Raw genomic sequence first — 27,797 nt, forward strand, 5'->3', positions numbered from 1 at the left:
GAAAAATCGTAAAGTTGACGACGAGATGTAACGGACCAAAGCGGATGATATATGCTAGCGATTTTTGAGTTGCTACAAATGATATTAGAGCTAGACACGCTGTGCCAGCGAGGACACTGACCTCCAAGGGGTGGATTGTGAGATCCCACATCAGTTGGAGAGGGGAACAAAATATTCGCTCGATTAGTAAGTTCTATGTGTATGAAAGTGATGCAGATCTCGAATTTAAGAAAAAAACAACTGGAATCTCTGTGCAAATCCTAATATAAGAAAAACAACGGGAATCTCTATGCAAATCCTAATATAAGACTTTTCCGTCATCGCTCGGTGAACATCTCTACGACATTGCATATAAGATAGTCGATTTGATAACCATGGTCGTTTATAATTATACATATAATATTATATAGTTTTAGTTTGGTGGTATAATTGTTGATTCAAAAGCCGTCCAAAAGGAGAGATTTTTGGGCAACATTCTATTCATTCTCAGTAGTATTCACATTCACATCGAGCTTCCCTTGCCTTTTCACCTCTCTTCTCACTTCACCAAACATGGGTCAAGGCACTCCCGGCGGACTCAACCGGCAGGGTGGTCTTCCCGGCGACCGCAAGCAAGATGATCCCAACAAGAAGGACAAAAAGTTCGAGCCAGCGGCGCCTCCGTCGCGTGTCGGCCGCAAGCAGCGGAAGCAGAAGGGTCCTGACGCCGCCTCCCGCCTACCGACGGTCACTCCACACACCAAGTGCAAGCTCCGCCTTCTGAAGCTCGATCGAGTCAAGGACTATTTGCTCATGGAGGAGGAGTTTGTTACCAATCAGGAACGGTTGAAGCCCCAGGAGGAGAAGAATGAAGAAGATAGATCTAAGGTCGACGACCTTCGTGGGTCGCCCATGAGCGTTGGGAATCTGGAGGAACTGATTGACGAGAATCATGCGATTGTGTCGTCGTCTGTCGGTCCGGAGTACTATGTCGGGATCTTGTCGTTTGTTGACAAAGACCAACTGGAGCCTGGATGTGCGATTCTTATGCACAACAAGGTAGGTTTTGTTACAGTTCCTAATCTGGCAATGTTTGGTTTCTGTAACTGGAAAACGTCGAGGAGTTGGATAAATCTGCATTTTTGAGATGGATTTTTGCAATTCGTCTGTTTACTTTTCGCAATTCTTCGATTCTAGGTTATTGAGCTGCTGCATTTTTCTCGTTCGTGCATTTTTATTATGTATTCATATCAATTTCTCAAGGAGAACAATATCGGGTTAGGGTTTGTTCGCTTCGGGAAAATTTGAACGAAAAATGAGCCCTAGATCAAGTTTTATGATGACTCCTTGCTGGGAAAATTGGATTTTGTCTATGGTGAAGTGCAATATTGATGAAAATTACTTCCTGATTTGTGAAATGTGGATGGTTTTTTGCACTTTACTCAGGTTCTTTCTGTTGTTGGGCTTCTTCAAGACGAGGTCGATCCCATGGTATCTGTTATGAAGATTGAGAAGGCTCCATTGGAATCCTACGCTGATATTGGTGGTTTAGATGCTCAGATCCAGGAGATTAAAGAAGCTGTAGAGCTTCCTCTTACTCATCCTGAGTTATATGAAGACATTGGAATTAAACCCCCCAAAGGAGTTATACTTTATGGGGAACCAGGGACAGGGAAAACATTGCTCGCAAAGGTATCTATTAACTTAGCAACGCGCACACACACACACACAAAATTGCATTACTCTGGAAATTAGGACGAGTATTGATTTAGCAACAGTGTAATGTTTATTCCAACTCACGCTAGTGAAATGGTTGTTAGAAGTTCTATATTTGCACACCAAGTCGACGTCCAACTTTTAGTTTATGAATTTACAGCAAAGTCTTTGCTGCATAGGCTGTGCTTGACTTTATCTGTAACTTGATTGTGTTCAGGCAGTGGCAAACTCCACTTCAGCCACTTTCTTGCGTGTAGTTGGAAGTGAATTGATCCAGAAGTACTTGGGAGATGGACCTAAATTGGTCAGGGAGCTCTTTAGAGTTGCAGATGATCACTCCCCATCAATTGTATTCATTGATGAAATCGACGCAGTCGGTACAAAGAGGTGTTCATTCTAATGAAAATTCTTGGGACACATTTTCTATGTTGTATGCAAGCAGCATTCCTTATTGCATTGCACGTATTTACATGTTGGCCAGGTACGATGCTCATTCTGGTGGCGAGCGTGAGATTCAAAGGACTATGCTTGAATTGCTGAACCAATTGGATGGGTTTGACTCAAGAGGAGATGTTAAAGTAATTCTTGCTACAAATAGAATCGAAAGCCTCGATCCTGCCCTTTTACGACCTGGAAGAATAGATAGAAAAATTGAATTTCCCCTTCCAGATATAAAGACAAGAAGACGCATTTTTCAGGTGCTTCAAATACCCTCTTGCCCACAACCACCCGTACCCTTGAATGTGACTTTGATCACAATCGACCATTTTTTATCATATAGTTTTATTAACGTTGCTGTTCATAAAATATAGATTCATACATCAAGGATGACACTAGCTGAGGATGTGAACTTAGAAGAGTTTGTAATGACCAAAGACGAATTTTCTGGGGCTGATATCAAAGCAATTTGCACTGAAGCTGGCTTGCTCGCTCTAAGAGAACGTAGAATGAAGGTAATACTATTGTACATAACAACTAATAAACTTGAACAAGAATTTTCTCCTCTAGCTATACACGCAGTGCATTTTAGCTCGTGATTAAGTTGACAATATCTGAAAATTGGTAGCTAAACAGTGAGGGTTTCCTGCTGTATGCATACCTCTTTAATTACTGGTATAATAGTATGGCTTCATGATCAACGTGTGATAACTTGCTTTGTTCTTCAGGTGACTCATGCAGACTTTAAGAAAGCAAAAGATAAGGTTATGTTCAAAAAGAAAGAGGGGGTTCCAGAAGGACTTTACATGTAATGGAGTCGGGACGTCGATGCAAAACATGTACACATCTCTATTCACATGGGCTTGATTTAATTTTCATTTTCCCCTTATTTAATCTGGAACACGGGGGATTTAGCACCCAGTTACCTGGTTGAGACGGTTCTTTTAGATTTGAAATGAGATACACGACAATTTGTTAGAGATGAATCGGGTGACGTTCTTTTTGTTAAAAGAATGGGCCCTTTGAATTTATATCTAGAGATTTGTAATGCTGCTGCTGCGAGAGAAGTACAATCAGCAGCAAGGAAGGTAGTATCAACCACAAACTGGCTACATTTTTTCTGTTCATTGAAATTTTATTGACGGAGATTGATGATTGTCAGGTGATTAGTTATTTCTTTTCGTATCTTTTCATTTGAGAAGAGACAAATATGTTGATGAATGAAATTACAATATCAGGTAGGAAGAATCCATCCCCAAAGCAAACTACAGAAGATTCTTTTAGTTGCAAAGGGGGAAGGGAGAGATTTGTCCTTGAAGTTTAATTTTTTCTTTTTTTCGCCTTTGTCTGCGCCAGTCGTATAGTGTATAGGGCGATCGGACATAGGCAGAGTCAGAAAGTCTTTCATGACTCAAGGTTTATATTAGGGAAAGCAGAGTGAGGGGAAGAGGGGGGGCCGCCCCTCGGCCCGATCATCCTATTCTTGGAGACAGGCATGGTTCTATAGTCAAAACAATTTCGTCACTTTCATAGTGACCCTATCGGATGGCAGCCCTTTTAGGGGTTCATGACTAACATCGGAGTGAATCTAAAAAAATTCGTTTTAATGATTCAAATATTATAACGAGAACCAAATAAAACAAACCAATAAAGCAGAAATTATTCTAAAAAAGTATTTTAGTGATTTAAATATTATAATTAAGAGCTTTATTAATAACAAAAAAGTTCTAATATAAAAAATTCTTGACTTGTTTAATCTATATAGACAGAACTGTGAAAATGTTTCCTTATTTCACTTCTCATTCTGTCCAGCCATCTCCAGAAAGGTAAGGCCAGAGATGATGAAGCAAAGCAAGCGAGAGCTTGACAGAAGACAGAAAGAAATATGTAAGAAGAAACAAATGGAATAATAACAAGAAGGAAATGTTTGCAATACGATACCGATTGACACCAGCTAAGACAGAGCTTGTGCCATTATCGAGCGATGAGACAACTGTTGCTCGTAAAGCTCTCGGAAAATTCGGTATTTGGCGTCATGGTATACCTTCACCTTCGGGTTTGTAGACGGATAAATCACCTGCCAATTGAAGCAAAATTTTAATGGTAAACACTAGTCCCTGAGTAAGATCATGGGACAACAGGAAAGAACAATTTGATGCATACCTGACCAGCAGCATTCAGAGCTTTCATGGCCTCTTGCAAAGTAGAATATTTTCTAGCAGCCACAGCTCCAAGAATGGCTGCACCTAAGAGCACGGACTCGCGTTCCCGAGGTAAAATAATAGGACAACCTGCTCAATCACCAGAGTTACCCGGGTGTAAGATCTAAATGATATCAACCTACTGGAAAAAACAGTCCAAATGCTTAGTTCTGAAGGATACACAGAAGAAAATCTTAGAAAATATCATATCGAGGGAGGAGAGGTGAAGCACAACCAGTAATATCAGCATGCTCTTGAATGAACAATGAATTCTTTGAAAGGCCACCAGATGCAAGTAAAGTGCTAATCTGTTGGAGGAGAAGGAACAAAAATAAGGAGAAATACTTGAAATAAACTATAGAGTTCATAATGCTGAGACAGATATTTAACTTTCGCCCAGGAACCCCTTCAAAGATACACACAACATTTGCATAGAGATATCAGTTCTTCAAGTTGGATAGCTCTTTCTAATGAGTTTTGTAACTATCCTTTCTTTTCCGTTTCAATCCATCAGAAAGTGCTAGCATTCAGTGGGTAAAGAGAATGAAATAAGTTTATCTGTAGCAGTCAATAAGGATCTGATCAGGTTACATCAAAGGGATGGTGGGGTGTCTAAACTCAGAATTTATTTAGAAAAAGAGCATCTTTCTAACACAACAAGAGATCACCCCAACTAGTTTAATACTATTGTGAGATCCCACTTCGGTTGGGGAGGAGAACGAAACATTTTTTTATAAGGGTGTGGAAATATCTCCCTAGTAGACGCGTTTTAAAAACCTTGAGGGGAAGTCCGAAAGGGAAAACTCAAAGAGGACAATATTTGCCAGCAGTAGGCTTGGGTTGTTACACATGGGATGTTCCAGCAAGGAGGCTAAGCCCTGAAGGGGGATGGACATGAGGCGGTGTGCCAACAAGAACGCTAGGCCCTAAAGGGGGTGGATTGGGGGGTCGCACATCGATTGGAGAAGGGAACGAGTGCCAGCGAGGACGGTGGGCCTCAAAGGGGGATGGATTGTGAGATCCCACAACGATTGGGGAGGAGAACGAAACATTCTTTATAAGGGGGTAGAAACCTCTTCCTAGCAGACGCGTTTTAAAAACCTTGAGGGGAAGCCTGAAAGGGAAAGCTTAAAGAAGACAATATTTGCTAGCGGTAGGCTTGAGCCGTTACAACTATCCAATCCCATTTGTCTTAAAAAAAACAAAAAAGAAAACAGATGAATTCACCATACCTTGTGACCATGGGAATTGCAGTGCTCCACAATATGGCGAGTGCCATATGCAATAGCCTGAACTGTGGCAAGGTACAAGACAGCCAGCTCTTGCTCACTTGTGTCAAGTGTTAAACCATGGATCACTCCTTTGGCTTTCGGATCCGAAATGGGAGACCTAATCCATGATGCAATGAAGTGTTTTGACAATCTCTAGAAGGGGAAGGAACAAAAAGAACAGGGCAAATGATTCAGTCATCCATTCACCTATTTCCATGAAAATCAGGAAGTATGTGTATATCTTCAGTCAAAGCAGCAAGAAATGGACTCTTTAGATCAACCATCAAACTCTCCAACAACTTGTTCAAAATATCAAACACAGAGACATCTGAAAGATTAAAAAGACAAAAAGAAAAAGGAAAAGAGGAGATAGAACAGTCCAGATTAGACACAATCATTGATGTATACCCTACTTTAATCACAGTACACAAATTAATATCAAAATATAATAACAAAAACGTCATACTTTGCGAAGCAGCACAGTTTGAAAGATGAGGAGAGGCGACATGATTTTGAATTAAGTGATCAAGTAGAGCACCGGTAGCACTCTGGCCACCTTCAGTGAGCCAATACTCAGGTACCATCGCTGTCGTTTTAGAAAATCATATATCATGCATGTATTTTTATGGCAATAGTGTGATTACAAGAAAAAAGAAAATACTTCTGTACAACCTCTTTCCTAAGCTAAGAAAGAAATAGATGCTTTATATAGGTATTTTATATAGTAAACTAAACTCAGCAGCAATGACTACAAAATAACAAATATGTAACGGTCCAAGTCCACCGCTAGTAAATATTGTCCGCTTTGGCCCATTATGTATCGCAGTTAGCTTCACGATTTTAAAGCGTGTCTGCTAGGGAGAGGTTTTTACACCCTTATAAGAAATGTTTCGTTCCCCTTTCCAACCGATGTGAGATCTCATAATCCACCCTCCTTGGGGGTCAGCGTCCTCGCTTGCACATCACCCAGGGACTGGTTCTGGTACCATTTGTAATAGCCCAAGCCCACCTCTAGCAAATATTGTTCGCTTTGGCCCGTTACGTATCACCATCAGCCTCACGGTTTTAAAATGTGTCTGCTAGGGAGATGTTTCCACACCCTTATAAGGAATGCATCGTTTCACTCTCCAACCGATGTGTGATCTCACAATCCACCCCCTCGGGGGCCAAGCGTCCTCGCTGGCACACCGCTCCATGACTAGCTTTAATACTATTTGTAACAGCCCAAGTCCACTGCTAATAGATATTGTCCGTTTTGGCCCGTTACATATCACCGTCAGCTTCACGGTTCTAAAACGCATATGCTAAGGAGAGGTTTCCACACCCTTATAAGAAATGTTTCATTCCCCTCTCCAACCGATATGGGATCGTAATTGGCACAGAACATATCCATGTACATTTTGATAGTACAAGCATTTTGATCGTGCCAATTAGAACATAGTCCACCTACCCCTTTCTTCCTTACCAGGGTACTATTCAAAATGAAAAATTTGACAAAAAAAATTGGAATTAACTTCAATCATACCTGACCAAAACGGTCCCCAAACACCAGGAATAAAGAGTTTATCCCTTGAGACAGCCATATGGCAGGTAGATGTTCCACAAACCAGCGCCATACGGTGCAATATCGTCTCCTTATCGAACTCTAGAATAGTTATTTTCAATATGAATGAATGAAATATAATAAGGAAAAAAAGATGAACATATATTGGATGAGCCACAACCTTTAGAATTAGAACCTTGCACAGGTATACTTTCCATCACCCCAACTCCACCTGCATGAGCATCAATCAATGAAATACCAACAGGGATTCCAGCAACCAAACCCATTTCCTGATAAGCATAAAGAAAAAAGCGATTCAATCAAGTTGAAACTTTTCTCCTTTCCCCTTGAATATGCATGCATATTTGCTAATATGGAATTTACTAACCAAGTCAAAATTTTGAGTATTATATTTCCTTACCTTTGCAGCTTCTGGAGTCAGACCAGAACCCAAGGGATGACCGGGGAATGCTACACTTCTTCCTAATGACATTATACATTGTTAACTTTGTACAATCAAGAAACTTCCTTTGCAATCAAAAGGTAAACTATCAGAGAGAAACTTGCATTTCTTCTGAACGGATGTACGAACGAGTCTTTAATACAAGAAATAAATCAAGATAGTTCGGCGCTCGGATCACGTCAATGCAAAACGATGTCGAAATTTTTAGTATTTCATCAATAAGAACACTCAAAACCAAGATATATTTCCAAGTGATTCATTCAGACCTATTTTGGCATGGTGACCATCAACAAGATCTCTTAATCCAATTTCCTCCCAGAAATCATCATCCCATCCACAAGCCTCCATGTTTCGGGAATCCTTTTCGTTGTACTGTGACATGTGTGCATGGCCAAGGTAGTTCCATTTGCACACAATGGTGCAAAGACTGCGTGTATCCTCATCTGTTGCCCTAGAACATGCAGATAATGACCATATAGGTAAGAAAGATACTGAAATTTCAAGAGGTTTGGCAGTCTCTTTACCTATATGACAACCAATCACTCAAGTCCATCCACCTGAACACCATTGACCATGTGTCTGGTAAATTTTCTTTCACCCAGAGAAGCTGCAAGAATAATCTGTATCATAGCATATTCCATGACACATTTATAAAAAGAGGCATATCATGCACTTCATCTCAATAGTCAAAGATCAGATTATAGAACATGAAAGTAGAAAGTGGAAACGGAAAAGGAAAAAAAAAAAAGTGGAAAGTGACTGCATCTGTAATAAAAGGTGTATCTTGCACTTTCTCTCAGTTGTCAAACACAAGCATACAAAACATAAAAGTAGAAAGTGAAACTGTGAGAATTGAGCTCAAAGGATCCGTTTATTCTGTAACAGCACAAGCCCATCGCTAGCCAATATTGTCCTCTTTGGGCTTTCCCTTCCAAGCTTCCCCAAAAGGTTTTAAAACGTTTGCTAATAAGAGGTTTCCACACCCTTATAAAAAATGCTTTGTTCTCCCCCCCAACCGATGTGGGATCTCACAATCCATCCCCCTTCGGGGCCTAGTGTCCTTGCTGGCACTCGTTTCCTTCCCTTCTCCAATCGATGTGCCAGCCTCCTCACTAACACTTCGCCCGGTGTTTGGCTCTGATGTCATTTGTAACAGCCAAAGCCCACCGCTAGCAGATATTGTCATCTTTGGGCTTTCCCTTCCGGACTTCTCCTCAAGGTTTTAAAACGCATCTACTAGGAAGAGGTTTCCACACCCTTATAAAAGAATGATTCGTTTTCCTCTCCAACCGATGTGGGATCTCACATATTCTCTCCTCGCTTTAGTATGTTATAAAAGCATTTATTACACTAAGAAAATCTAACCAAGACAATCGTTAGAGTTTGTTGTACGAGAGAAATGTTTTCCAACATTTGTAACTAGACACCCTAAGTAAGATGGGGATGTGGGTGCATTGGTGCAAAACTCAGGGAGCAAAGATTTCAGATATACTTTTACACTAAATAAATGAAAATGGATCCTTTTTTGAAGCAAATATGTATAGCACAAAAAAAGGATCAAACATCTATTTGGGTACCTTGGGGGGCTGCATCTCAGGGGAAAGAGATCCACCACAGTATTGTAATACTGGTGAATTGGAAGAGTTGATCCTTTCAGCCTGCTCTACAGCTCTATGATCCATCCACACTATTACATTTCTTCTTGAATCACCACTCCAAGATACTGTAACTGGTGAACCATCAGCGTCGACCGCAACTGAAAACAAACCGACGAATATTATCTAATGAGTTGGTCATTCTTTATTAGAGCAAGATAAAATGGCCGACTAATAACATACAGACCAAGAGAGCAGGTAGCAGCAAATCCAAGACCCTTCACTTCCTCCCCTGAGACGTTCGCCTTGGAGCATGCTAATCTTACTGCAGCACAGACTGCATGCCAGATATCTGTCGAGGATTGCTGGTTTGAAATAGAAAGCTTATAAATAATCATGCAAGCCCAACATTCTTTGGGCAGGCAGCTATACAAACGACCATCATTGTTATAAGGGCAGAAGCAAGCTGCATTGGGATACTAGAAGAACATTACCTCAATGCAATTTCCATCTCTCCAAATCTGAATTGGGCTACTAGAAGAACCCAAAAGTTTCCCACTCTCATCAAAAATACCTGAAACAGAACTCCAATATAATAAATTTCAACAGTCAAAGAAGGCAATCTGAGGAACAAGAATTTGGACAAGAAGATCAACAAAACGTGAACTTTATTTATTTATTTTTTACTGTTCATTGGAAACAAAACATACAAGGGTATATTCAAGATGCTTAGCTCTTCCACAAAGTAATCCCAGAATCTACTTACTATCCAAATTCGCTAATCTTTTACATGTTTAATACGCTCTCTTCCTCCTCAACTAGGATAGCATACAAACTACTATCTAACTCATGTGCCAACTATCTCACAACCCCTTGAAACTAACAACTAGTTAATCTTAAGCAGTCAAAACAAGCCAACAATAAGTTTTTATGTACTTTTCAACTGTTGGGAAGCAGCCAATCGAGTCCCCAACCAAGCAAACTAGGAGTAAATGGGTACACACATGTGAGATCCCACATTGGTTGGAGAGGGGAATGGAACAGAGCATTCCTTATAAGGGTATAGAAACCTCTCCTTAGCAGACGAGCTTTAAAATCATAAGATTGACGACGATACGTAATGGACTAAAGTGGACAATATCTTTTAACGGTGGGCTTGAGTTGTTACAAATGGTATCAGAGCCAAACACTAGGCGGTGCGCCAACGGGGATGCTAGCCCCCAAAGAGGTGGATTGTGAGATCTCACATCAATTGGAGAGAGGAACGAAACATTCCTTATAGGGTGTAGAAACCTCTCTCGAACATACAGGTTTTAAAACCATGAGACTGACGGCGATACGTAACGGGCCAAAGTGGACAAAATGTATTAGTGGTGGGTTTGAGCTGTTACAAATAGTATCAGAGCCAGACACCGGGAGGTGTGCCAGCAACGACACTGGCCCCCAAGGGGATGGATTGTGAGATCCCACATCAGTTGGAGAGGGGAACGAAACATTCCTTATAAGGGTGTGTAAACCTCTTCCTAACTGAGGGCTAACGTAACGGACAAAATCTGGTAGCGGTGAGCTTGGGCTATTACAACACATCTAGCCAAAACTCACCTCACTACTTATAACACTTTCTCTCGCACCCCAACTTGGCCAACAAAGTTCCAATCAACGACTTCTACGGCTGCTAACTAACCTCCAGTTGATCACCCACATAAGATAAAAAAACTCACCCACTGTTCAACATCCTTCACATTTCATAGCACATAGAACCAAAACAGACAATCAATATCCATCATCCTCGAGTGCAAAAACCCATACAACACCGCACATGCAGACTTCAAATGCATCCCAATTTGAACCCAGAACGCAATAAAATCAAATAAAAACAATATCGATCAGTAAGTCAAAACAGAGGAGTGAAGAAAAGGAAAAACCTGCGTGAGCGCTGGCGGTGCCAGCGTTGACGCCGAGGAAGACCGGTCGAGGGGGAATGACGGCGTCGGTTGCAGAAGTCATTCCGACAACAGAGGAAGGGAGTCGAGTAGGAAGCGATTGAAGCCGATTCTGCTGACCGAGCAATGGAAATGTCTCGGACCAGGAATTTCTCTTCGCGTGCATTTCTGGTTGCACTCGTGGATTTATGGTATGTATAATCTGGATCTTTGTGTGTGCTTATCTGCTAATCATTCATGATCGATAAATCCTGTTTTGTAAATCAGGGCATTAACAATGTTGTGATTTATTGTTGTAATGCATCAATCCAATCGAATCCGAACGGCTGAGCTCAAGTTAGTTATGAACTTAGCTCGAGGTGGACAGATACCAGTCCCTCCACTTTTACAATTTTATCTTAGACGTCCTTCAAATCCTAAAGAAAAAAATACAATATATTGATGAAATTTTTAAAATTTTAAAATAACTCTTAAAAAAAATATAATTATCATTAATGAGTTTCTGAAAGTTTCTTTAATTTAAATCAATAACTAAAACAAAAGGTTAAAAATATATTTACATCTCCTTCCTATTATATTTTCTCTCATCTTCTTTAATTAATTTTTTAATACATTTCTTTTTCTTTTTCTCTCGGTTTGGTACTGGTACATTTTTATTCTCATTCTTCCATTCTTTTGATATCTAAAAATATTTATTGAATCAAAGTATATACTCGTTATATCCCGAAGAAATGAGAAAAATAGTTGAGTGTGTGGATTATACGAAAGAAAATAGGTGTGTTACCAAATCATTTTGCAATTTGAATAACTCTACTTTTAAATTGGACAAACGTGGATATAAAAAAGGGTATTTATATGAGTTGTTTTAAAATTAATTATTTCCTAATTCAAAGAAAACTTCAAACAAATACGGTAAGTCACGGTGAAGAGCTCCCACTCGCCTTACAAAGAGTTAGTTTATGGTTGAATCCTTAAATTTTTTTTATTAGAAAATAAGTAGTAATTATGATGAAATGTAATTACAAGGGTAAAACGAACTTTTAAACCTATACAATTAGGTCAAAATTACACGAAAAGACTTTAAACAAATTTTTTTGGGTGAAAAAATTGTGATAGAGAATTGTGGAGAATTTATTCCAAAAATATTTTCATAATCACCCAAATCTATAATTCAAATGGTAAAACATTAGTATAACTTACTAATTGAGAAATATGCATTTGTTCGGGAGGTCATAGGTTGGAACGATTACACTATTTAATTAGCATGATTGTTTAACAAATTTAGGGTCGAATCTCTTAGTCTAATTTTTGTCTCTCTGATTAAAACTATAATACTTGGATCAACTTCTAATTTATATAAAACGAAAAATATGCCTAGTTACAAAAGCTACTAAATTAAATGGATGATCCATCTTGATCTTGTTCGAAATGAGTAAAATCATACACATTTGTAACAATATCCAACATGCACATTGTTCTTTGAAGTCCAAGTTTAAATTCCAAAGCAAGAAGGTTTTGAACAAATTCAATAAACAGGCTCTACCTGATGATTATATTGCACCAAAAAAGGGATTTGTCATTGCAGATTCTAACAGTGATCCAGCAGTGACTAAAGCCCCCCGGTCGACTTTATCCCGGGGAAGGTACAGAAACTCTCCTCCTCTCTCAAACCCGCAAAGCTCCAGAAACTCTATCCCTCCTTTCAAACTCCCAACTCTCTCCTGTTCAAGAACAAAACAAGATGCTGATATTACTTCCAACAATGCCTGCACTTCCTAAACACTAATCTTTCTAATTTACAGCTTCAAAAATGAAAATTTAGTTGGATCTCATGCTAAAGTTTTCATAAAGCTCAATTGCAATGAGTAATGAGAAGACTTGGGAGAGAAAGAAAATGAGCAAATGGAACAAGATCTTGCGGGTACCAAAAACATGATTTGCAAGAGTCCAAGCTCAAGCCCACCGTTAGCAGATATTCTCTTTTGAACTTCCCCTCAAGGTTTTTAAAACGCGTTTGCTAGGAAAAGGTTTTCACACCCTTATAAAGAATTATTCATTCTCCTTCCCAACCGTGGTGGGATCTCACATGATTCTTAATAAATCAGTAATTATCAGTTCTTGCGCTCATGTGCTCATGTTCATAATGATCTTATAAATTTTAATGAGTTGAATTTCTATGAAGACTAATTTACTTTAGTGCTCAAACTACTACGCAACGAAGGCCAAGAACTACAAGAAACTTTTGGACCTCATTGGTGGATAATATCCAAGTTTTTGTAGAAATTTTTACATGCTGTTGTAACTATGAGTTCATAACATAATCAACATATAGGATTAGAAAGTTTACCTGGAACAAAGGGTTACTGAGTCGAATCTTCCTAAACTTTTCCTCATCAGGATTTTTGGCTACATTTCTGACATAGATAAAGAGGGTTCGGTAGGCAGTTCTCACTTTATCAGAATCATCCTTGAACCCAGAAATAGAACAATTAGGAGCATGAAAGCATGTTAATCTAGCAATTGTGACGTTTTGCAGTAATCATGACTGATAAGACTTTAAAAGAATGGTTCATCAATAAATGAGTCACACATTTTCCATAGATATCATTACCTTTTGATGGCGCCTAAGAGACCTTAAGCATTCTCTCATAGAAACTGCTTTACTAACTGAAGTTGCTGGCAGTGAATTCTGCGATCTAAGTTCATCCTTTTTCCCTGCTTCGGTGGCGTTAGATTTTGTATCAAGGCTTTCTGACCTTTCAGAGAGCATTCCACTATTCCTCCTTCTTTCTATCTGGAGAGATGTACATAATTTTTATTTTTTTTTATAATGTATAACTTTTGTAATTTCCTTTTCCTAACCATAGCAGTTCTCTTAGCTCAAAAGAAGCAACAAAATTATAGCCTTTTTGGCAACAAGCCTGTTATAGTTATAGCTATACAACGTATCCTAAGCCGAAGTGATATTTATCCAGGATATGATCTCAGTCAAAAGTAAGGTTTAAACATTACAATGATCAGAATATATTTTCTGCCCTGACAAGCGTGGGTGTGTCACAAAAATTGAAAGTTTAAGGATTTATTATATACAAAGTCAAAAGTTTAAAAACTTCTGAGACACATTTTTAAAGTTCAAGGATCTATATGACTTGAAAGTTCAGGAATTAAACCAGTAATTTAACCGTATTTTAATTTGGATGATTGAAGACAAGAAATCTCCTTGAAGCAGATAAAAACTTAGACTTGGGAAACCATCACCTTCAAGGCTTTGAGACTAGTGACCAAAAACCAGTATACAACTTTAATTCCAAACCAGAGAAGGCAAAACAAATCAGATAGGCAGCTGTAATTCCAGGTAGTAACAACTAGTAAAGAGCACCAGCATGAAGAACAGAATTTCCGGACAGAAACCAACATTGATGAATTGATCACATGTTGGAAATAAAAATAAGCTATTTAATTATAAATCATGGGGAAATATATTATTGGTAATAAGATAAAAGAAGTGGTGGAGAAAGCAACCTTATCTTGTTGAAGTTTTTGTAGAACTTTTTCCCTTGCTCTCTTCTCCTCCTGTTTATCAGCTTGCCTAGAGTCTATATAGCTGAGCAAAGAGGAGAAAATCTTTCAGTTCAAACAGAAAGTTAAAATGATTTAAGTGACACAAGAAAATTAAGAACGAGACTGATAAAGAAAGCACACCGTTTCCGTTCAGCTTCTTCTGCAGTTCTTTTTGCTTCTTGTAATTCTTTACCAGAACGAATTCTGTCCTATAAAAATTGCAAGCATTAACTGATGAAAATAACATACAGTTAAGCTTAAAAATAACATAAAATGGAACCAAAATCAAAGTATATATTCATGATTGGAGACTGTTGGGCATACCAAGTGGTCAACGCTTAAAATTTGTTACCCACAATTACAACACTAGAGCCACCAAATAGTGAAGGAATAAAGTGGTGATAATTGAATGATTTGTAAAAGCATGCCAAGAAACGCCATATACCATCTAGTAATACACATATAATGGTAAATTTTTAAGCCATAGCATTATCAATGCTAAATTTACAACTCTTCATGTACCAGTTCTGTTGATATGCAATTATTGCCAATTTACTACATTTATACAAAATAATCTTCAACCAGTTAAAAAGAATAAGATGGAAAAATCACAGATTTGTATGTGATACCTTCTCCCTCTGTCTTTCTAACTTTTTTTCTTCTTTTTCTTTTTCTTTCCGTATTTGATCCCTAAACAGAGAAAAATAACAGGGAAGTTAAGGGAATTATTCGAGAACTTAATGTGAAGGCACTTCAGATTATAAAATTCTAAATTTAAGATGGCTCTAGAGTGAAATAAAATGGCATAGTGATTAATTTAAACAAAAAAGAAAAAGAAAAAAAAGTGTAAAGCATTGAAGTCTTTCACAATAAACAAATTATGACATCATACCTTAGTTCCTTAGCCTTTCTTTTCATTTCCTCTGTGATATGAAATGGTTCAGGAGATTCAATATCAATCTCTATTGCTACCTGCATAACATTCCTTAGTTATATTTAGCAGCGTGAAACTAAAATCTAAGCCAGCGTTGAAAAGCATGAAGTATATATGACATCGTATAAAAATTTCAACAGTATTTTGATCTGTAACGGCCAAAGCCCACGGCTAGCAGATATTGTCCTCTTTGGGCTTTCCCTTTCGGGCATATTGTCTTCTTTGGGTTTTCCCTTTCGGGCTTCCCCTCAAGGTTTTTAAAACGCGTCTGCTAGGGAGTGATTTCCACATTTTTATAAAGAATGCTTCGTTCTCCTCCCCAACCGATATGGGATCTCACAATCCACCCCCCTTCGGGACCAAGCGTCCTCACTAGCCCACCGTCCGATATCTGTCCTCTTTGGGGCTCAGCGTCCTTGCTAGCACACCACCCGATATCTGACTTTGATACCATTTGTAACAACCCAAGCTCACCGCTAGTAGATATTGTCCTCTTTGGACTTTCCCTTTCTGGCTTCCCCTTAAGGTTTTTAAAACGCATCTGCTAGGAGAGGTTTCCACACACTTATAAAGAATGCTTCGTTCTCCTCCTCAATCGATGTGGGATCTCAGAACCCACCCCCCTTCGGGGCCCAGCGTCCTCGCTGGCACTCGTTCCTCTCTCCAATCGATGTGGGATCTCACATGATCTTTGATCATTAAGAATGCATGCAATCGAAATAGAAATCTAACTGAATGAATGAAATGTAATAAAGAAATCTATATAGATAAAGAATTATACCAGGGGCATTTGATCTATATCTGGATCATTCTCATGATCAATGAGCCAATTAATTGCAGCTTCAGTGCTGACATTCCCTGAAGAACAAAGAAAGTACTTCTCTGAGAATGATAAACAGTAGAAGGCTTTCAGTCCTCTTACATCTATCTTTAGCTGTACATTTGGAATGCAAAGGTAAAAGAGAATTGTTTGTCATTATCAATTGTTTATTATCACCATTCACTCTCGGTGAAGAAATGAAAATAGTGAAATGGCTCCTACTTTGTCACATACCAAATCGTAGCATATGATTGATATACTCAACCTATGAATGTCGGTCAATTATTCTCACCAGTACTATGAAGTGCTCGGACAGCTCGGGCCCTTGGGAATCCTAGATCTTCAATCTCGCGTAGGAGTTTCTGTTTTACCTCTAGAAAAGCCATTCCTACGAGAGATTTCAATTTTCAATTAATAATAAATCACCAAATCATAACCGCTCCTAAGAGCAAACAATTAGTAATGAAACTTACATCCAGAGATCTCAAGTTCAAATCAACTAAAGAAATAATACCTCAAAGAAAATTTCAAATTCGAAACAAATAGCAAAAGAATGCTGATAAATTTGCTATATCAAATTTGAAAAGGGTTTTTGGGATTCAAAGACAACCAATAACTTCTCCGCCTCAGATGAACACGAAATAAAATTCAAAACGAACTCTATCGTTTTCAGTACAACAAATTGAAGGACAGCTAAGTTGAAAAAAAGAATTGCAGAGAGGATAGCTTCGATTTGTCCGAGTATGGTGCACGACGATTTGAAAATGAGCATGAAGAAGACGGAGAAAGAAAGGCAAGATAGTGTTTTACCTTTCTAGGCAGTTCCAGAGATGTCTACGATAAACCAAGGGATTTTCACCACGGGAAGCCATTGAAGATCCCTTGCTCGCTCCTGCAAATGCTTACTCTATGGTACAAAACTGTTGGTTGCCGCCCTTTCTCTGATATTCATATTCTCGCTTTTATACCTTTTTGGCTCCTTGTTATGAAGGAAAGAATAATACACCTCAATTTTGGGTTCTCTCGGTTCTAAAACATGTCTATTACGGACACGTTTCCACACCCTTATAAAAAAATATTTCGTTCTCCTCTCCAAGTGACATGAAATCTCATAATCCACCTCCGTAGGGACTAGTGACGGGCTCTGATATCATTTGTAACAATCAAAGCCTACCACTAGCTGATATTGTCTGCTTTAGCCCATTACGTATCGCCGTCAGCCTCTCGATTTTAAAACATGTCTACTAAGGAGGTTTCCACCCTCCCTCTCCAACCAACGTGGGATCTCACAATGTTCTTATAACATAACCACATTATAAAAAAAAACAAAAGTAATGGTTGTCGTCTTTTCTAACCGTGAAAACTATGTCCATGGACAGCCAAACGTGCTTAAGTTAAATTTCTTATAATTGGGTCATCGAAAAAGAAAGTGTATTTTATCGGTATAAATAAAAATGAGTCATTGTTTTAAGTCTTGCTCAACCTCTCGTATCTTCAAAAACATTCACGTTGGATCTAGCTCAATGATTAGTACCATATCGTCTAGCTCTCTTAAGCTCATATCTCAATCATTGTTGTCTCATGACCTACTAAATGAGTAGATCAACTAGCTCCTTTGAACTTATCTCGATCATTGGCGTCACAAGTTTACTCAATGGTTGATGTTTGCTATCTAATTCCACGTAGCTTATCTTAACGATTAGTGCCACATAATCTTGCTCTTTTGAGCTCGTCCTAACGCTTGGCCGCACAAAGGTTTATGTAATCTAATTAAACTTTATGAGTACAAGTATACGCCACCCATCACTAACATGCTTGAAGACGCCAATCTCAATCAATTTTCAATCATATTCTAAGTCATAAATCCAATAACAATTTGTAAGATTGGACCAAATTATAGGGACAATATTACAACTAAAATAAAACTAAGATTTCCAATTAAAGACCGATTTTCTAAGAATTCATAATTTTTATTTAAAAACCGATATTAGAATGATGAGCATCCAAATTACCTCCATCTGACAACCAAAAACATTGGCCCGAGTGAACATCAATAGGCAAGACCCCATGAGGAGTTAGAGGACCTCCTAGTTTGAGGTCAACTTATAAACGAATCACAATCATACAAAATACAAGTTAAATAAATAGATCCCGAGGAAAAGAGCCAACATAGCTCCATCTAGGATAATAGAGAAGCCCATTACAACGAACAATCTAACAAATCATTTCAGATGGGCGCAAGGTAGCTCTATGAACGCAAAAGTTATTCTCCAACTAAGATGGTAGATAACGGTATACTAGGACACACATAAGATCTTTCGGTGTAAACGATTGGCTGCACTAAAAGACATTCAATCAAGCTTAGCGAGAGATACAAAACATTCCTTATAAGGGTGTGGAAGCTCTCCCTAAAAGACGCACTGTAAAACTGTAGGACTGCCGATGTTACGTAACAGACCAAAACAGACATTACAATATACAATCGAACGGTCACAGAAAGAAAGAAAGATGGCAGAAGTTAGAGGATCGTATGTAACGAAGCTTTGAAATTTGGAGATGGGAAGGTTAGTTTTTGGTGACTTATGGGTACCTGTGTTTGCGTTGAATGCAGCACAAGACCCATAATTGGAAGCCTAGTAGATATGGTGGGCACAGCTACTCATTACCTTAAAAAACAATATCACTTGTAATATCGTAGCTCTAACCGCGTGCTCTATTTTCTTCCATATACCATTTTCTTAACTTCGACCAAATCAAAATCAACCTTGTTTGCCTTTTATGGTTTACGGTTGGTAGGAATTAAATGTCATTGTAAAATTATAATTTTAGCCCTATTCTACTTTGTTATTTTCATTCACATCACATGAAAAATGTAATCTTACTCGATTCTAATTTAGTAGCTTAAATTCTTGGGTTATACACCTAATTTTAACATGGGTATAAGTATTCGAGCAACAAACATATTTTGAGTGATCTGAGATCCCACATCAGTTGGAGAAGAAAACGAAACATTCCTTATAAGGGTGTGATAATCTCTTACCAGTAGACGCATTTTAAAACCATGAGGGTGATGGTCATATGTATCAGACCAAAGTATACAATATTTGCTAGCAATGAGTTTGGGCTATTACAAATGGTATCAGAGCCAGACATTGAGCGGTGTGTCAGCGAAGATGCTGGCCCCCAAGAGAGGTGGATTGTGAGATTCTACAACATTTCTCACAAGGGTGTAATAACCTCTCCCTAACAAACACATTTTAAAACCATAAGACTGATGGTGATACGTAATAGATTAAAACGGACAATATCTGTTAGCGGTGAGTTTAGACGGTTACAAATGATATCAAAGCCAAATATCGAGCGGTTTGCCAGAAAAAATGCTAGCTCCCAAAGAAGGTGGATGAAAACAAACAATATTTGTTCGCGGTGTGCCAACAAGAACACTCGCTCTCAAAGAAAGTGGATTGTGAGATTCAGGGGAACGAAACATTCCTTACAAGTGTGTGATAACCTATCTCTAGTAGAACACGTTTTATGAGCTCAATTAATTAAGACATGCATTTTCGAACCTCTCGTGCCATCCCATATATGTTATTAAATTGATAGAACACCACTCTCCACAATGGTATGATATTGTCCACTTTGAGCATAAGTTCTCATATCTTTGCTTTGGGCTTCCCAAAATGTCTCATTCAAACCAAAAGAGTATTTCTTGATTATAAACTCATGATGATTCTCTAAATTAGTATGGAGTTTCATCATCTAACGTTTAATTAAAAATTTATAGGCTATGAAAGTGAGATATTCAAATTTGGTATTATTTTTTTCTTTCCTTTATTTCTTCATGTCCATTCAATCATGACCCCACTTATTGATTCATCCAACGAACCAAATTCGATCTCTTCTTAACCGCTTTACAACGAACTACTCATCTTCACGTCAACACTTTCTCTCTCTCTCTCTCTCTCTCTCTCTCTCTCTCTCTCCTTTTATAAATATTTACTTCTCAGTGCCATTCATTCTCACAACAACTACAAAAGCAAAGCCGCTGACACCCATGGCTGGAGCGTCGCCGCCGTTGTGTTTGGTGGTTTTGGTTGTTTGTTTATTGGGGTTTTCCGGCGCCGCCGATATGAACGGGGAGCTGGAGATCACGTGGGGTGGCGACCGAGCCAAGTTTCTGGACGGCGGAAATGAGCTGACGCTGTCGCTTGACAAAGGCTCCGGCTCCGGCTTCTGGTCGAGGAACCAATATTTGTTTGCCAAAATCGACATGCAGATCAAGCTCGTCCCCGGAAACTCCGCCGGCACGGTCACGGCGTATTACGTAAGCTCTCAAATTCCTGCCGCCGCTTCACTCCATTACATTGAATTAAACATTTATTTATAAATTAAACATTTGTTGAAATTGTTTTTATTTAAATTTTTGTTTTTGATAAAACTAAAATGTTTAATTTATTAACCTTTAATTATAAATTTTAATTCATTGTACAAATAAAATAAAATTAAAAAATGTATATATAATTAAGGCTGGTTTTAACAAATTTAGTTTTAGAAAAATTTGTGAATCAACTCATTTAATTTATTTATTTGAATCTAATTTAATTCGAATAAGTTTATAATTGAACCCAAGTCGTATACTTTTTTAATGATTCAAGTTGTACTTTTAATATATCAATTTTAGTTATATTTTCAAAATTTGTATTTAATTTTCGTTCATTTATTAGTTATTGTACTTTCAGGACACGAGTGTATTTCATAAAATATTCTCATAACTTTGTATTAAAAGGTTTTATGGAATATAATTAAAAATTCAAATCAACTTCTTTTAATTAAAGTTTATATTTTTAGTAATGAGTTTTATGATATGATATTTTACCTATAATAATTTACATTAATTATTATTATTAAAAAAAATCACCGGTAAAGTCAAAAGTCATTAATTAGGCTATTAAAGTAGATTTAAGGTACAAAGTCATTTTAATGAGAAAAAAAAAAAGAAAAAGAAAGGCTTAGTACATTGAATTTAAATATTATAGTGTGATAAAGTCATCTTTTAAAGTCAAAGCAGAGCTAAGGTTATTTAAGTTTTTCATCATTGGATAATGAAAGAGAATATTCAGTTGAATATAAATTCAACCGTTATTATAAGACAATCGCATATTTGACTTTGAATGGTAATACGAATTGTAGTTACGTTCAGAAGAGTCAAAGTGGGATGAGATAGACTTCGAGTTCTTGGGAAATCTTAGTGGTGAGCCATATATTGTTCATACAAACATCTTCGTTCAAGGTAAAGGTGATAGAGAGCAACAATTCTACCTCTGGTTTGATCCAACCGCTGATTTTCACACTTATTCCTTTCTATGGAATCTCAAAAATATCATGTAAGTTAACAACTCTTCTCTCATCTATATATTCCCCACATCGATTGGAGAAAGAAAAGTGCTAACAAGGACACTGGGCCTCAAAAGGGGTAGACTGTGAGATCTCACATCGGTTGGAGAGTAGAACGAAGCATTATTTAGAAGAGTGTGGAAACCAAACCTCTCTCTAGCAAACGTGTTTTAAAAACTTTGAAGTGAAGCAAATTCAAAGAAGACAATATCTATTAATAGTGAGTGGGTTGGACTGTTACGGACGTGAACACGGGCTAAAGGTAAGAAAAGTTTGACACTTGATTAATGGTTATAAATTGTTGGCAGATTGTACGTGGATGGGACTCCGATAAGAGAGTTCAAGAACATGGAATCCAAGGGCATTCCATTCCCCAAAAACCAGGCATTGAGGCTACAATCAAGCCTGTGGAACGGCGACAGCTGGGCCACATGGGGAGGCCGAGTGAGGATCGATTGGTCTCAGGCTCCTTTCACTGCTGCCTACACAAACTTCAACGACGATCAGGCATGCATTTGGTCCTCCTCAGCCTCCTCCTCTTGCGCTGCCTCATCCAAAGACGATTCTTGGCTGTCCCAACAGTTGGACTCGGCCGCACACCAAAAGCTCGAGTGGGTGCACAAAAATTACATGATTTATAACTATTGCACTGATTTCAAGAGGTTCCCCCAAGGCCTCGCCCCTGAGTGTGTCACCCAAGGATAGAGTTCGGTAAACCGAGTGATATTAAAATAATCAAAATACCATTGTTCGTTGTGATCAAACTACCTCTTTGTTTATTAACGAATCACTTCTGCAATAGCTCAACTCGAAGTATTATTGACTTCGAAGTACTATAATCTAATAGTTTGGAATAAAAAATAGAAGAAACCTACGACTTTGACAAGAGAGTACATACGGTTCTCTCAAATTTACTTGCTACCACAACTCAAAATGAATCTAGACTTAAATTGTTAATCGGAAAAATGCCACAATAACCCGTCAAAATTCAGTTGTGCGTGTATGCAGCTGTGTGGAAAACCTAAATGGCCAGTACATGGGTCGAGACTTCATTTTTTCTCCACGAAAAAACCTAACATCTTTTATCTTTGGTCTCACCAACCGTATTTGTGAGGTGAAATTAGCCACCAACCTAAGAGAAGAGATCTCGATGTTTGAGTTACGTGCCTTAATTTCCTGTTGAGAGAGAGATGTACCTGCATGTGACATACAATATTTTTTAATTTGTGACGTTGAAAACTCACTAATTAACTAAAGATGCAAAATTTTAGAATCATCTTATTTATGGTTGAACATTGTTGGAATCTCATGTTAGCTAATTACGGAAAATATTATGAATATAGAAGTAACTGACACTATCTTCAATAGTACGAGCCTTCTTGAGACTACCAAAAACAAAGTCTTGATACACTTTTGAGTTATTGGGATCAAGAAAGAGTTCTCAGAGATTTTTTTTTTCTTTTTATTTATTTATTTTATTTGTAATTTATAAAAAAAATAAGTGAATCTATAATAAAATGTGAATAAATATTGAGGAGCACGTACAAAGGTACATAGGAAAGAGGTGGCCAACACGCCATAATATGTCAAACGACACTCTTAAAATAAAAAATCTTCAATTTGTGAGTCAACGAGACAGCACAACTCTTCAAATTTATTTTATAATATAAAGTTTGAATTAAACTTACAAAGAAACATCCCACAAAGATGTATCTAAACACAAAAAAATATTACATTTCTTTTTAATATAACATATTAGTTTGATGAAACTAAAATTAATTTACCCTTAGTCTTCAAGTATATAATAATTTAATCGATATAATATGTAGTAATTATAAATTTGGTCCATAAACTTTAATAGTTCAAATGTTGATTAAAATTTTCGACAACACAATAGATAAATGGAAAGTAGAAAACTAATCGGATTAGAATGATATATTTGACAAAAGACTTTTACTATCTATGTGTCCTAGGGGTGTTTGTGGGTTAAGTTGTGTAACAGCCCGAGCCCACGGCTATTAATATAATTCTATTTGGACATTCTCTAAAGGTTTTATAAACACCTATGTTAGAGAGAGGTTTCCACACTCTCTCTCCACCAAATGTGAGATCTCACAAGTTGACATTTTTTTTAGACTCAACTTAATTGTTCTGGTTGTAAAATTTTCAAACTCAAACAAGTTTTATTAAATAATGAACCTCGCTCTAAATAAGTTCATAATTTAACTCAAACCAGACAAATTAAGTTGAACGGATCGAAATTTTTTGAGTTTTTGTATACCCTCGGACTAAACAATATTTAGTAAATATACATGTCATAGGGTCATTTTGTTGACCAAAAGGTCCATAAATTCGTGTATTATTTAAAAAGAAAAAAAAACATTTTTTATTATTGAAATGGTTAAATCAATATTTGAACTTCAATGGTCATATCTTATTTAATCCATATACTTTAAAAAGTTTATAATAGAATCCTAAACTTATCGAGTCCTTAAACTTTTAATTTTAAATGTCTCGAACCATCTTTAAATAATATGGCCAAACATGTCAGGTAAGCATTAACGACTTCAAAGTTTCCCTCTTTTGGCAATGCACTCACCTTCGATATGCCAGCCGTCCAATGGGTGCAGCTAGCCATGAGGCAATGCATCTTCCAAATGGTGTGGCCATCACGTCGAGAAAAACTCTGGAATAATACAGCAACATCCATTATAATTAATGACGCGTTTAGGATCTTTTTAGAAGTCAAAATGAAAATAAATGCTAACTTCAAATTCATTCCCATATAAATTCCATTCTCCATAGATCATTCTTCCATATGTGCTTCCAAGTTTCCCTACAAACAATGAAGCTTCTGTTTATTTGTGCTGTGTTCTGTTCTTTTCACGTGTCGTTGGGCAATGACTTGTTCAAATTTATTGATATCAGTTGGGGCGATGGGCGAGGTCAGATGCTTAACAATAACGAGCTTCTAATGCTTGGCTTGGACAAAGGCTCTGGCTCTGGCTTTCAGTCCAAGAATGAATACTTATTTGCTAAGGTTCAAATGCATATCAAACTCGTCCCGGGTAACTCTGCTGGCACCGTCACTACCTTCTTTGTAAGTTTCTTACCTAACCCTGAATATATATATATATATATATATATATATAAATATGTATGTCGTTTCGAAAAGAGGATACTTTATTGAGATTTGTTATTGTTATATTGAGATCTTGTCATTTAGAAAGAGGAAATTGAGTGATTTCACTTTGAAAATGTCGGTGAATGATGTTTTTATTGACATTTTCGTTGCTAAAAAATGTTCAACTTATGCTAAGATAATCAAGATGTGAGATTCCACATGGATCGGAGAGGGAAGAACGAAATATTTTTTTTATAGAGGTGTGGAAACTTCGCCCGTAAGAAAAGTCCAAAAATGATAATATCTGCTAGCGGTGGGGTTGAGATATTACAAATGGTATCAGAGTCAAACACCGAACGGTGTGCCATCGATGGCGCTAAACCCCGAAGAAGGGTGGCTTATGAGATCCCACATTAGTTTGATAGAGAATGAGTGTCAGCGAGGACGCTGGGCCCTGAATGAGGATGAATTATGAGATCCCACATCGGTTGGAGAGGGAAACGAAACATTCTTTATAAGGTGTAGAAACCTCTCCCTAGCAGACGCATCACAGCTTAAACAATATCTACTAATAGTGGGCTTGAGCATTTATACAAGAAATTCATAAAACCTGATGAATGAATATTTTACATTCGGTAATGAGCATGTAGTTTAATGGTTAATAACCGTTCATACTAATCCTTTTTTTTTTTTTTGAATTCTTTCTTAAACCTTTTGATCAGTAATAGATTATAATTTTTTTTTGTACGATACAATAGAAATATTGATTCGTCTCTCGTATACGTTGATATCAAACTCATAGATATATGAAAATGTCGATATTCGATCGAGTTTCATACCTTAATCATATATCAACTAAATTGTAATATCATAATGTGATTTTAGTTAACTTCAAAAGGAGAGTACCACGATGAGATAGACTTCGAATTTCTTGGAAACACAAGTGGAAATCCTTACATCCTTCATACCAATGTGTTTAGCCAAGGAGTTGGCAACAGAGAGATGCAATTCTACCTTTGGTTTGATCCAACCGCTGATTTTCATACCTACACCATCTTCTGGAATACCCAACACATTGTGTAAGTACCCATTATTCTTTTCATTCCTCGAGTCTACTTGAAAGAATCACTAACTTCTAGTGGATTTAGTATAAGTTTTGAAAGTGATTTTAGATGATTGAAGGTGCGTTTTTTTACAAATCGAAAGGTTCGAGAAAATTTAGAGACAAAATATAAAAATTGTTTATGTAAAACATTTAAGAGATGATGTAACATCTGAGTAAGGAAGATTGTATGAATAAATTGGGACGACATCAGGTGTTGAATTTAGATTATGAATTCTTGTTCGAATGATGAGCGTGATCTGATTATCTAAAAATATCTTTTAAGCTTTATCGGCAACGAAATTGAAAATTTTGAATATTACAGTTTCTACGTAGACGAGATACCTATAAGAGAATTCAAGAACTTCGAAGACAAAGGAGTGCCATTCCCACAATACCAAGCCATGAGATTACATTCAAGTCTATGGGAAGCTGATGATTGGGCCACAAGAGGTGGTCTTGAGAAGATAGATTGGAGTGAAGCCCCATTCAGAGCTTATTACAAGAACTTCAGTGAAGATGGCTGCTTTTGGTTCAATGGATACTCATCTTGCACTCCCAATTCAAATTCATGGCTGTGGGCAAATTTTGATTATGAATATGCAAAGAAGAGCCAAATGAAATGGGCACAAGATAACTACATGATCTACAATTATTGTCAAGACACAAAGAGGTTCCCACAAGGCTTCCCTCTTGAATGCTACCTCAACACCTACTAGGAGGAGGTCAACCTTAAAAAACACACAAGAAGATTGAATTAATGTTTCTTAATCTTGTCGAATTTCTGATTTCTTGTTTGAGAAATCTTTACAAATTTGTGGAGTCAACTGAGTTTTTATTTTATCAATGAGGTATCTTTACCATATTAAAATGTCAAACATTTTTATTTGATATTCAAACTTAATTTTACTTGTTACGTTTAAACATAGCTCTTTGTATATTATAACACTTTCATGCCCAAAATTTTATTAGAATTTAAAGTACGAATCGGACACCTGATGGTTTTGATATTTCTTTACATCCATGGTTATGATATTTCCTTGCATCCATATGACACGGTCACATTATTTACACCACGTTTCTAAGAGTGGAGACTATTCTCACAGACTAACACGAGTCATTTTAACATTTTTTGTTCTCAGTCACATGCATCTTAGAAAAATTCTCATGTGGTCACTCAACATAGAATTGCTTCAAGCAAAACATGAACTTTCCAGTTTCTATGATTGAGTTATTGAAAAGGAAGACACACCTTGTTCATATAGGTAGTAACTTTCAATTCTTTTAATCATTTCTGAGTCATCTTATTCTTAAGATTATTCTCATTAGGTTGTGGTATCGATTAATTTATGTACCACTTTTTTACTTCTATCTTATGTGATAGAGATAATATATAATAAGGAAATATAAGAGAATAATAAACCAAAGGGCATTCAGGTGCTCCATTCTCTTAGAGAGATAATTGTGAGATCCCACGTTGGTTGAAAAGAGGAACCAAACATTTCTTATAAGAGGGTAGAAACCTCTTCCTAACATGTGTTTTAAAACCGTGAGACTAACAACAATACGCAATGAACCAAAACGGACAATATCCACTAGCATCGAACTTGAACTGTTACTGTAACATAGAGAGTGAAAAGTAGTTGACAAAGCAGGTAGTATTAATAGTTTAATTCAATAATTGAGTTAAGGGAGAGGCTTGTGACTCAT

At 37.3% G+C, this 27,797-nt stretch overlaps 5 protein-coding genes across 9 annotated transcripts; 3 read left to right on the forward strand and 2 right to left on the reverse strand.

Annotated features, from left to right (window-relative positions):
- Positions 1 to 441: 441 nt before the first annotated feature.
- LOC111436236 (26S proteasome regulatory subunit 4 homolog B-like) lies at positions 442 to 3,299 on the forward strand. Its single transcript, XM_023073971.1, has 6 exons — positions 442 to 1,038; positions 1,426 to 1,671; positions 1,913 to 2,082; positions 2,177 to 2,393; positions 2,508 to 2,648; positions 2,862 to 3,299. The coding sequence occupies exons 1-6, from the start codon at positions 553 to 555 to the stop codon at positions 2,943 to 2,945; spliced, it is 1,344 nt and encodes a 447-aa protein (XP_022929739.1). The 5' UTR covers positions 442 to 552; the 3' UTR covers positions 2,946 to 3,299.
- Positions 3,300 to 3,823: 524 nt separating this feature from the next.
- Positions 3,824 to 11,517, reverse strand: LOC111436235 (FGGY carbohydrate kinase domain-containing protein-like). 2 transcript variants are annotated; one of them, XM_023073969.1, is made up of 15 exons: positions 11,132 to 11,517; positions 9,701 to 9,780; positions 9,454 to 9,571; positions 9,189 to 9,367; positions 8,136 to 8,218; positions 7,878 to 8,062; positions 7,570 to 7,631; positions 7,330 to 7,438; positions 7,131 to 7,250; positions 6,072 to 6,191; positions 5,813 to 5,933; positions 5,567 to 5,723; positions 4,570 to 4,642; positions 4,297 to 4,424; positions 3,824 to 4,210 (listed from the first exon to the last, which is right to left on the reverse strand). In XM_023073969.1, the coding sequence occupies exons 1-15, from the start codon at positions 11,313 to 11,315 to the stop codon at positions 4,088 to 4,090; spliced, it is 1,842 nt and encodes a 613-aa protein (XP_022929737.1). In that variant the 5' UTR covers positions 11,316 to 11,517; the 3' UTR covers positions 3,824 to 4,087. The 2 variants fall into 2 exon arrangements, with proteins under 2 accessions (XP_022929737.1, XP_022929738.1); XM_023073970.1 differs by lacking the exon at positions 11,132 to 11,517 and having other exon boundaries at positions 9,454 to 9,558; positions 9,701 to 9,774.
- A 1,003-nt stretch (positions 11,518 to 12,520) lies between these two features.
- Positions 12,521 to 17,403, reverse strand: LOC111436126 (UBX domain-containing protein 1-like). Of its 4 annotated transcripts, none has more exons than XM_023073817.1 (10): positions 17,275 to 17,403; positions 16,757 to 16,852; positions 16,426 to 16,502; positions 15,603 to 15,682; positions 15,340 to 15,400; positions 14,852 to 14,919; positions 14,672 to 14,753; positions 13,761 to 13,943; positions 13,497 to 13,616; positions 12,521 to 12,870 (listed from the first exon to the last, which is right to left on the reverse strand). In XM_023073817.1, exons 2-10 carry the CDS (start codon positions 16,848 to 16,850, stop codon positions 12,700 to 12,702), a joined length of 936 nt encoding a protein of 311 aa, XP_022929585.1. In that variant the 5' UTR covers positions 16,851 to 16,852; positions 17,275 to 17,403; the 3' UTR covers positions 12,521 to 12,699. The 4 variants fall into 4 exon arrangements, with proteins under 4 accessions (XP_022929585.1, XP_022929586.1, XP_022929583.1 ...); XM_023073818.1 differs by lacking the exon at positions 17,275 to 17,403 and adding an exon at positions 17,075 to 17,261; XM_023073815.1 differs by lacking the exon at positions 17,275 to 17,403 and adding an exon at positions 16,979 to 17,261.
- A 3,068-nt stretch (positions 17,404 to 20,471) lies between these two features.
- LOC111436263 (probable xyloglucan endotransglucosylase/hydrolase protein 23) lies at positions 20,472 to 22,741 on the forward strand. Its single transcript, XM_023074009.1, has 4 exons — positions 20,472 to 20,791; positions 21,658 to 21,851; positions 22,170 to 22,567; positions 22,621 to 22,741. The coding sequence occupies exons 1-3, from the start codon at positions 20,522 to 20,524 to the stop codon at positions 22,564 to 22,566; spliced, it is 861 nt and encodes a 286-aa protein (XP_022929777.1). The 5' UTR covers positions 20,472 to 20,521; the 3' UTR covers position 22,567; positions 22,621 to 22,741.
- A 1,965-nt stretch (positions 22,742 to 24,706) lies between these two features.
- Positions 24,707 to 26,837, forward strand: LOC111436265 (xyloglucan endotransglucosylase/hydrolase protein 22-like). The gene is made up of 3 exons (XM_023074012.1): positions 24,707 to 24,961; positions 25,871 to 26,064; positions 26,413 to 26,837. The coding sequence occupies exons 1-3, from the start codon at positions 24,707 to 24,709 to the stop codon at positions 26,804 to 26,806; spliced, it is 843 nt and encodes a 280-aa protein (XP_022929780.1). The 3' UTR covers positions 26,807 to 26,837.
- The last annotated feature ends 960 nt before the right edge of the window (positions 26,838 to 27,797 follow it).

The sequence above is a fragment of the Cucurbita moschata genome, unplaced genomic scaffold (assembly GCF_002738365.1).
Source record: "Cucurbita moschata cultivar Rifu unplaced genomic scaffold, Cmos_1.0 Cmo_Scf00052, whole genome shotgun sequence".
NCBI classification, from domain to species: domain Eukaryota; kingdom Viridiplantae; phylum Streptophyta; class Magnoliopsida; order Cucurbitales; family Cucurbitaceae; genus Cucurbita; species Cucurbita moschata.